The sequence below is a fragment of the Priapulus caudatus genome, unplaced genomic scaffold (assembly GCF_000485595.1).
Source record: "Priapulus caudatus unplaced genomic scaffold, Priapulus_caudatus-5.0.1 Scaffold556, whole genome shotgun sequence".
NCBI lineage: Eukaryota > Metazoa > Priapulida > Priapulimorpha > Priapulimorphida > Priapulidae > Priapulus > Priapulus caudatus.
Window position 1 is genome coordinate 161,020 of NW_014577617.1, and position 9,751 is coordinate 170,770.

Consider the following 9,751-nt stretch of genomic DNA (forward strand, 5'->3'; position numbering starts at 1 on the left):
CTCCTCCCGCTCGCCCCTCCTCCTCCCGCCTCGGCCCTCCCTCTCCCCGCCCCTCGCCCCTCCCTCCTCCCCCGCCCTCGCCCTCCCTCCTCACCCGCCCCGTCTTCCCCGCCCCCTCCCTCCTCCCCGACCCCCGTCGCTCCCCGCCCTGTCCCTCCCTCCTCCCCGCCTCGCCCTCCCTCCTCCCCGCCCTCCGCCCCTCCCTCCTCCCTGCCCTCGTCCCTCCGCTTCCTCCATGCCCTAGTCCTCCCTCCTCCCCGCCCTCGTCCCTACCCCGCCCTCGTCCCTCTCCTCCCCGCCTCGTCCCTCCCTCCTCCCCCGCCCTCGTCCTCCCCCGCCCTCGTCCCCCTCTCCCCTGCCCCTCGTTCCCGTCCCTCCTCCCGCCCTCGGTCCTCTCCTCCCCGCCCTCGTCCCTCCCTCCCCCCTCCATCGTCCCTCCCTCATCCCCGCCTCGTCCCTCCCGCCCTCGTCCCGTCCTTCCTCCCGCCCTCGTCCCTCCGCCTCCCCGCCCTCGTCCTCCCTCTCCCCGCCCTCGTCCCTCCCTCTCCCCGCCTCGTCCTCCCCTCTCCCGCCCTCGTCCCTCCTCCTCCCCGCCCCCTCCCTTCCTCCCGCCCTCGCGCCTGCCCTCCCTCCCGCCTGCATCCCCCTCCCTCCTCCCGCCTCGTCCTCGCCCGCCCTCGTCGCCTCCCTCCTCCCCGCCCTCGCTCCCTCCCTCCTCCTGCCCCGTCCCCTCGCCGCCCTCGTCCCCCATCATACCCGCGTTGATTCTATTGAAGAGATCGTCTTCAGCCAGTCGTCGTAGAGATTGAAGAGCACCATCTGCGGCTCGGTGGCCTTGAGGGATTCAAATCGCCAGCGTTCTACGACTTGAGGCATGCCTGGAAGGGCAGCTGCAGCTCGCTTCCCTTGATGACGATGTTGGGGAAGTCGAGGAGATGCACCTCTAGCGGGTCGAGCATGCCCTTACGCGTGACGATGATCTGCTTAGGCTGCTCCTCTCGACAGGGGAGAGAGGGGATGCAGCGCGGCCACCTCCTCAGCGCCGTTCTTCCACTTGGCGAGCTGCCGGGAGATGAGAGGCGAGAACGTTGTTAGTGTTGCTGTCGTTGTCGTTGTTGTTGTTGTTGTCCTTGTTCTTGTTGTTGTTATTAGTATATCTATTATTTTTTTTATTTTTTTCTATTATTACTACTATCATTACTATCAACTATTTCTCAGATATATATATATAGTACTATAGCTAGTTATAATAATATATTATATAGCCGGACCCCACCCCCCCCCGCCGCGCGCCGGTGCGCGTCGTTGGTCACCTGTCCGAGAGACGCTTCTGTCCGCCCACACTGAACGTGTGAATGATCTTGAAGGAACAGCTGTCCCGTGCCGCGGGTTGGAAGCATGAAGATCGCACCCGTTGATCGGCTTCGTCGTCAGGTTACCTTGAGAAACGTCTGCGAAAAACACACCGCGACTGCCTGCATGAACGTCGAAATCGAAACGCGATTACGTTGTCTTGACTGCCCGTCCAATTAAGAAAACAAATTCCTCATCGAATTGTTTATGAGCTCTGTAATCCGTCACTGTATTGTTAGGCGGTAGTATTAGTCGGGTATTGGTAATGGTTTGTTCATGGTTGGCGAATCCATCTGATCACGTCATGTTTGTAAATATCATATTTATCATCATGTCCTTGTAATGTCATACGGTATATAAGGTTGTCTAAATCGTAAGTCTGTAATGGTATTATAACTGTCATCGTTCATGTCAGTATTATAATGTAATAGTTATATCGAGTCGTGTAATCGTGAGGATTCGTGTGTGCTGTAATCGTCAGATCAAGATCAAGTATTGTAAATATCATTCCACCGCATCGTGTCTTTGGAACAAAGCAATATATACTGTACACTATGAGTGCCAATGGCTGACTTCGATGACACGCAAGTCCTTTCGCCAGTACCGTGCTTTATATTAACCAAAGTTAGCAACGTTTATTCCCCACTGTTATGATTATCCTCGTTTAGCGCAAAAAAAACTCTGATGCATCTTTGAATCTGTGTATGACTTTCATATGGAGAATTCTTCTGGTAGCACAGTACCTGGTATGAATACAGTTAGCTGAATGTCTTCTATTCCGCGCACCACTCCAAACTGCCCCGCAACCCCTCTCATAGCTTACCGTCACCCATCCACCGAACCACCGACACCCATACTACTACCTACTCATTCCTCAGATTACCTACCCACCACCGCGACACCCATACGTACTACGCTTACTCATCCACCCTTACACTACCTCACCACCGGACACCCATACTACTCCTACTCTCCTCACTTGTACTACCCACACCGAACACCCATTACTACACCTACTTCATCCTACCCTTACCGTACCCACCACCGGACACCCATACTACTACCTACTCAATCCACGCCTTAACCTACCCCACCACCGGACACCCATACTACTACCTACTCATCACACCTCTTACTAGCCCCCAACCAGTCCCACTATTCCTGCATGCGCACCCCTCTCCCTGTATACTTTGTCCTACCCCTCCTCATTACCCCCCTCTCTCCCCGTCACCCGTCTCCCCCGCGCCTCTCCCCCTGGCGCCTCTACCTTGTGAATGGGTGACGCGGTACGACGTCTCGTGTCGTCGACGAACTAGATGATCTGGTTCGAGAAGCAGCTCTCGTAGTTGCGATGACAGAGTAGGGGCTCGGTCGGCATCGGACGAGTTACAGCTGCAGGCCCTTGCGTATGCCTCGCTGCCAGACTACAGCGGCCGGGTTCGCCTTCATGACTTGGCCATCCGCCTGCTGCGAATGACGGCTTGCTCCCGGGAAGCCACGTTACCGATGCGCTGCAAGAGGAGAAGGGCGAGTGTTAGAATGGTGAGAGAGAGGTGGAAAGTGTTAGAGAGGTGTGAGAGCAGACGGTGGACAGTGTTTAGAGAGGGCGTGAGAGAGAGGTGGCAAGCTGTTTTAGAGAGGGTGTCGAGAAGAGAGGTGGAAGTGTATTACGAGAGGCGTGCTGAGAGAGCAGCGTGGAAGTGTTACGAGAGTGTTGTGAGAGAGAGGTGGAAGTGTTTAGAGAGGTCGAGAGAGAGGTTGGAAGTGTTAGAGAGGGTGAGAGAAGCCAGGTGGAAAGTGTTAGAGACGGGTGAGAGAGAGGTGGGAAGATGTTAGGAGAGGTGAGAGAGAGGTGGAAGTGTTCGAGAGAGGGTGCAGAGAGATGAGTTGGAAGTGTTAGGGAGAGGTGAGAGAGAGGTGGAAGCTGTCTAGAGAGGTGAGAGAGAGGTGGAAGTGTTACGAGAGGGTGAGAGAGAGGTGGAAGAGTGTTTATAGGAGGTGTGAGAGAGAGGTGGAAGGTGTTAGAGAGGGTTGAGAGAGAGGTGAAGTGTTAGAGAGCGGTAAGAGAGTGGAAGTGCTTAGAGAGGGTAATGAGAGGGGTGAAGTGTTAGAGAGGGTGAGACGAGAAGGTGGAGAACGGAGTGTTAGAGAGGGTGAGAGAGAGGTGAAGTGTTAGAGAGGGTGACGAGAGAGGTGGACAGTGTTTAGACGAGGAGGTGAGAGAGAGGTGGAAGTGTTTAGAGAGGAGTGAGAGAGAGGTGGAAGTGTTAGGAGAGGGTGAGAGAGAGTGGAAGTGTTTAGAGAGGGTGAGTTGAAGAGGGTGGAAGTGTTAGAGAGGGAGGGCGGTGGGGGTCCTGCTAGTACAACCTGGGTGACGGAGAGAGGTGGAAGGTGTTAGAGAGGGTGAGAGAGAGTGGAGTGTTAGAGAGGGTGCAGAGAGAGGTGGTAAGGTCTAGGGGTAAGAGAGGGGTGGAAGTGTTAGAGGAGGGTGAGAGAGGAGGTGGAAGTGTTAGAGAGCGGTGAGAGAGAGGTGCGAAGGTGTCGTAGAGAGGGTGAGAGGGAGAGGTGGGAAGTGTATAGAGAGGGATGGAGAGAGAGGTGGAAGTGTTTAGAAGGTGGAGGAGAGAGGGGAGAGTATTTAGAGAGGGTGAGGAGAGGTGGAAGGTGCGTTTAGAGAGGGGTAAGAGAGGGGCTGGAAGTCGTTGAGAGGGTGAGAGAGAAGAGGTGGAAGTGTTAGAGAGGCGTGAGAGAGAGGTGGAAGTGTTGAGAGGGTGACGAGAGAGTGGACAGTGTTAGATGAGGAGTGAGAGGACGAGGTGGAAGTGTTAGAGAGGGTGATGAGAGAGGTGGAAGTGTTAAGAAGAGGGTTGAGAGAGAGGTGGAAGTGTTAGAGAGAGGTAGTAGAGAGGTGTAAGGTGTTAAGAGAGGGAGAGGAGAGAGAGAGAGGTTGGAGAGTGTTAGAGAGGGTGAGAGAGAGGTGGGAAGTGATTAGAGAGGCGTAGGAGAGAGCGTGAAGTCTTCAGAGAGGTGAGAGAGAGGTGAAAGTAGTATAGGAGAAGGGTGAGGAGAAGGTTGAAGTGTATAGAGAGGGTGAGAGAGAGGTGGAAGTGTTAGAGAGGATGGAGAGAGAGGTGGAGCCCTGGGTGTTAGAGAGGGGGGAGAGAGAGCGTGGAAGTGTTAGAGAGGCGTGGAGAGAGGGTGGACCAGTCGTAGAGAGGGTGAGAGAGAGGTGGAAGTGTTAGAGAGGGTGAGAGAGAGGTGGAAGTGTTAGAGAGGGTGAGAGAGAGGTGAAGTGTTAGAGAGGGTGAGAGAGAGGTGGAGTGTAGAACGAGGGGTGGAGAGAGAGGTGGAAGTGTTAGAGAGGGGTAGAGGAGAGGTGGAAGTGTTAGAGAGGTAGAGGGGGTGGAGTGTAGAGAGGGGAGAGAGAGAGGGAAGGAGAGAGGGTGAGAGAAGGTGGAGTGTTAAGGGGTGAGAAGTAAGAGGTGGGAAGTGTTTAGAGAGGCGTGAGAGAGGTGGGAAGTGTTAGAGAGGGTGAGAGAGAGGTGGGAGGTTAGAGAGGTGATGATAGAGGTCCTGGATTAAGTGTTAGAGAGGGTGAGAGAGAGGTGGAAGTGTTAGAGAGGGTGAGAGAGAGGTGGAAGTGTTAGAGAGGGTGAGAGAGGGAGGGAGAGAGGGTGAGAGAGAGGTGGAAGTGTTCTCAGAGAGAGGTGAAGAGAGAGGGGTGAGTGTCTAGAGAGGGAGAAGAGAGAGGGTGGCAAGTGTTAGGAGAGGCGTGAGAGAGAGGTGGAAGTGTTAGAGAGGTGAGAGAGAGGTGGAAGTGTAGAGAGGGTGAGGAGAGAGGTGGAAGTTGTAGAGAGCGGTCGCTGAGAGATGAGAGGTGGAAGTGTTAGAAGGGTGAGAGAGAAGAGGTGGACAGTGTTAGCGAGGTGAGGAGAGAGGTGGAAGTGTGTGAGAGAGACGATGACCGAGAGCGGAGGGTGGAAGTGGTTTAGAGAGGGTGAGAGAGGGGTCGGTGTGTTAGATTAGGAGGGTGCAGGAGAGAGGTGGAAGTGTCTAGAGAGGGTGGAGAGAGGACGGTGGAAGTCGTTAGAGAATGGAGGAGAGAGGTGAAGTGTTTAGAGAGGGAGAGGGAGGTTGGAAGTGTTTTTAGAGAGGGGCGGTGAGAGAGAGGTGAGAGTGTTAGACGAGGGTGAGAGAGAGGTGGACAGTGTATAGGAGAGGGGTGGACGAGAGCTGAATGTCTAGGAGAGGTGTGAGAGAGAGGAGGGAGTGTCGAGAGGGCGGGACCATCTGGTGAGAGACGTGGATGCTAAGGTGGTTAGAACGAGAGCGCGTGGAGACGTAGAGGGGAAGGGTGATAAGAGAGGTAGGATGACCTGGAGAGAGAGGTCGTAGCTATAGAAAGGTGAGGGGAGGAGGGGGGAACGTCTAACCCGAGTGAGCAGAGAGGGAGCCGGCGGGACGAAGAATGGAGGGGGAGGTAACCACAGGGGGTAGCAGACGGGGAGGGACAGTGCGGAGACCGGAGGGGAGGGGTGCTAATGAGGAAAGTGGTGGCCGCAGCGAGAGAGGTGGACGGACCCGCAATCCGGAGAGAGGATGTATCGGAAGGCGAAGGAAAGGGCGGGAGCACGAGACTAGCGAGGGGAGAGCAGGGAGAGGGGACGGGGAGGGCGGGAGAGACAAGAAGCGAGGGTGGGGCGGCCGGCCTCGAAAAGAGGAAACAAAGAAGGCGCAAGCGCTACGCGCGGGCGAGGCGGGGGAGGGGGTATGAGAGGGAGAGAGACGGGGAGAGGGGCGCGAGGAGGGGGAGGTAGAAGAGGGGGAGGGGGAAGGCGGAGGGGGCGGAGAGGGAGGGCGGGCCGGCAGGAGTGGCAGGGGGGCCCAGGCGGACAGAGCAAGGCGAGAGAAGGGGAGCGGACGGGCGGAGGGGGAGAGAGCGGAGAGGGGGGAGGGAGGGCATCCGGCCAGGGGGGAGGAGGGCGGTAGGGGGGGCAGCCTGCCGCCGGAGGGGGGCAAACGACGGGAGGTGGAGAGGGGAGGGGTAGCAGAGGGCAGGGGCATTGGCGCGATAAGGGGGGGGGGTGGGGGGAGAAGGAGAGGGGAGGAGGGACACCGGGCGGGAGAGGCGGAAAGGCGGAGGTGGGCGAAGCCGGGGGGGGAGGGGGGGGCGAGGGAGCGAGCGGGAGCCAGGGGAAGAGGGGGGAGAAGGAACGGAGAGGGGCAGGACGGAGGGACAACAAGGAGAGGGGGAAGGAAAAGGGGGAAGAAAGGAGGCAGAGGGGGAAGGGGGAATGGGAAGGGAGGAGGAGGAGGGGGGAGGGAGAGAGGAGGAGGGGCGGAGGAGGGGAGGGGGGAGGGGCGGGGAAGGGGGTGTGCTGCTTTGTGTGTCACCTTCATTTCATTCTTTTGTTTTGTCTCTTCCTTTTCTTGTTCTTTGTCTTCTTCCTCTTCTTTTTCTTCTTCCTCGTCTTATTTTTCTTCTACTTCTTCTGCTTCTTCTTTTCGTTCTACTTCTCCTTTTTCCTCATTCTGTTTCCTTGTCATCTTTGTCATCAACTTATTCGTCGAGGGCCTTCCCTCTGTCGACCTCTATCTCAATGTAACAGCACTCCTTGTTATTGAGTTTTTGTCAGTTGTTGTCAGTATCGTACGCGTTCTACGAACATCGATCGGATGTACAATTCTCTGCGCCCTCGCTAACCTACGGTGGCGCCCCCTCGTTGCAGGCGTTCTCGCGTCTCATCCTCATCCTGCGTGCGCTGCACGTGAACAACGACCGGACGAAGGTGATCCTGAAGCCGGATAAGACGACGATCACGGAGCCGCACCACATCTGGCCGACGCTGGTCGACGAGGAGTGGATCAAGGTCGAGGTGCAGCTCAAGGACCTCATCCTCGCCGACTACGGCAAGAAAAACAAGTGAGCAGCCGGCGTGGCAGAGCGTGGGGGAGAGGGGGTTGGGAGGCGAGGAGTCAGTGAGGTGTGGTCGTGAATCTGATTTTATGTGATCTTGAACACGATTTTATACAGGACACGTGACATAATATAATAATATGTAATATATTAATTTAATATAAATCAATTATTTAATATTTTATTTTATTTACTATTATATATATGTATATATATATGCAATAATTATATACATACCATACCTCCCACCACACGCGTTCTTAAATATAATTTATGTACTATTAATATTATATATATGTGTGATAATAATAATATATTTATAATTAATCATATTTATTTAAATAATATTACTATTATACCACGGTTCGTAGCGGGTCTTCCAAAGTCTTATAAGTACTTATTTTGCCAACAATAAAATAAGGGCCCTTATTAGTACTTATTTTTGGTGAAATCTTAGAAAAGTACTTAATAGTCCTTATTTTTATATTAAAACTGTTCTCGACTTAGAGTAAGAATTGTTGTATATAATACGGAATAATTAAATCTGCTGTGCAATTGTGTATAGTGTACTTTAATAGTCGGTGATCTCTCAGAAATCGCGTAAAAAAGTCTTATTTTGGCCTCCAGAAAGGGTCTTATAAGTCATTAATTCAACATGTGTTTTACTACTATGAACCCTGTATACATATATAATAATAATAACACGCACCTCCCTTCCCCCTAGCGTGAACGTGGCGTCGCTGACGCAGTCCGAGATTCGAGACATCATCCTCGGCATGGAGATCTCCGCTCCCTCGGCGCAGCGGCAGCAGATCGCCGAGATCGAGAAGCAAACAAAAGAGCAGTCGCAGCTGACGGCGACGACGACGCGTACGGTGAACAAGCATGGCGACGAGATCATCACGTCGACGACGAGCAACTACGAGACGCAGACCTTCTCCTCGAAGACAGGTGAGAGAGGAGGGGGAGGAGGAGGGGGAGGGAGGGAGGGAGAGGAGGAGGGGGAGAGGAGGGAAGGGGGAAGGGAGGGAGGAGGAAGACGTACGAGTACAGAGTAACTACGAGACGGCAGACCTTCTCCTCGAAAGACAGGTGATGAGAGGGAAAAGGGGAGGGAGGAGGAGGGGGAGGAAGAAGGGAGGGGAAGGGAGGGGGAAGGGAGGGAGGAGAAGACTACAGAGGTATACTACGAGACGCAGACGCTTCTCCTCGAAGACAGGTGAGAGAGGGGAAAAGGAGGAGGGAGGAGGAGGGGGAGGGAGGGAGGGAGGGAGGGGAAGGGAGGCGAGGAGAAGACTACAGAGTAACTACGAGAGCGGGCAGGACGCTTCTCCTCGAAGACAGGTGAGAGGAGGGGAAGGAGGAGGGAAGGAGGAGGGGGGAGGGAGAGAGGAAGAGGAGGGAGGGGGAGGAAAGACAGAATATAGAGATGCTGATCACTTCTTCCTCGAAGGACGGGTGAGAGGAGGGAGGAGGAGGGGAGAGGAGGAGGAGGGGTGAAAGGGGAAGCCTAAGGGTGGAGAGAGAGAGGCAGCAAAGAGGGGCAGAGAGAGGCGTGCGAGAGAGAGAGAGAGAGAGAGAGAGAAAGAGAGAGAGAGTAGAGAGAGGAGAGAGAGAAAGAAGAGAGGGATAGTATAGAGAGAGAGAGAGAGAGAGAGAGAGAGAGAGAGAGAGAGAGAGAGGCAGCACAGAGGGCAGAGAGAGCGTGCGAGAGAGAAGAGAGAGAGAGAGAGAGAGAGAGAGAGAGAGAGAGAGACGAGAGAGGATGAGAGAGAGAGAGAGGGAGAGAGAGACGAGAGAGCGAGAGAGATGAGAGAGAGGAGAGAGAGAGAGAGATGAGAGAGAGAGAGAGAGAGAGAGAGAGAGAGAGAGAGAGAGAGAGATGAGAGAGAGAAAGGAATGAGAGACGAGAGAGAGAGAGAAGCAGAGAGAGAGAGAGAGAGAGAGAGAGAGAGCGTGGCGAGAAGAGAGAGAGGAGACGAGAGAGAGAAGAGAGAAGAGAGAGAGAGAGGAGAGAGAGGAGAGAGAGAGAGAGAGAGAGAGAGGATGAGCGAGAGAGGAGAGAGAGAGAGGACGAGAGAGACGAGAGAGAGAGAGAGATAGAGAGAGACGAGAGAGAGAGAGAGAGAGAGCGTGCGAGAGACGAGAGAGAGAGAGAGAGAGACGAGAGACAGAGATTTTAGATAGATAGATAGAGAGAGAGAGAGAGGCAAAGCAGAGGGCAGAGAGAGGCGTGCGAGAGAGAAGACAGAAGAGAAGAGGAGAGAGAGAGGGCAGAACAGAGGCAGAGAGAGCGTGCGAGAGAGAGAGAGAAAAAGAGCGAGAGAGCGAAGAGAGAAAGGAGAGAGCGAGAGAGCCCGAGAGAGAGAGGAGAGAGAGAGAGAGAAGTAGAGAGAGAGAGAGAGCAGAGAGGTGAGAGAGACGTGCGAAGAGAGACGCGAGAGGAGAGGAGACAGGAGAGACAGAGAGATAGATAGATTA

General features: G+C 54.5%; 1 protein-coding gene and 1 long non-coding RNA gene across 2 annotated transcripts in view; one reads left to right on the forward strand and one right to left on the reverse strand.

Annotated features, from left to right (window-relative positions):
• Positions 1–9,751, forward strand: part of LOC106811609 (pre-mRNA-processing-splicing factor 8-like) — a gene marked incomplete in the record, with an annotated part of 49,936 nt that overhangs the window by 35,642 nt on the left and 4,543 nt on the right. Inside the window, 2 exon segments of the mRNA XM_014815309.1 lie at positions 7,083–7,276; positions 7,995–8,221. Coding sequence (XP_014670795.1) covers positions 7,083–7,276; positions 7,995–8,221 — 421 coding nt within the window.
• Positions 778–2,657, reverse strand: LOC106811612. The gene is made up of 3 exons (XR_001394162.1): positions 2,621–2,657; positions 1,314–1,451; positions 778–1,062 (listed from the first exon to the last, which is right to left on the reverse strand). It is a non-coding gene; the product is annotated as an uncharacterized LOC106811612 (long non-coding RNA).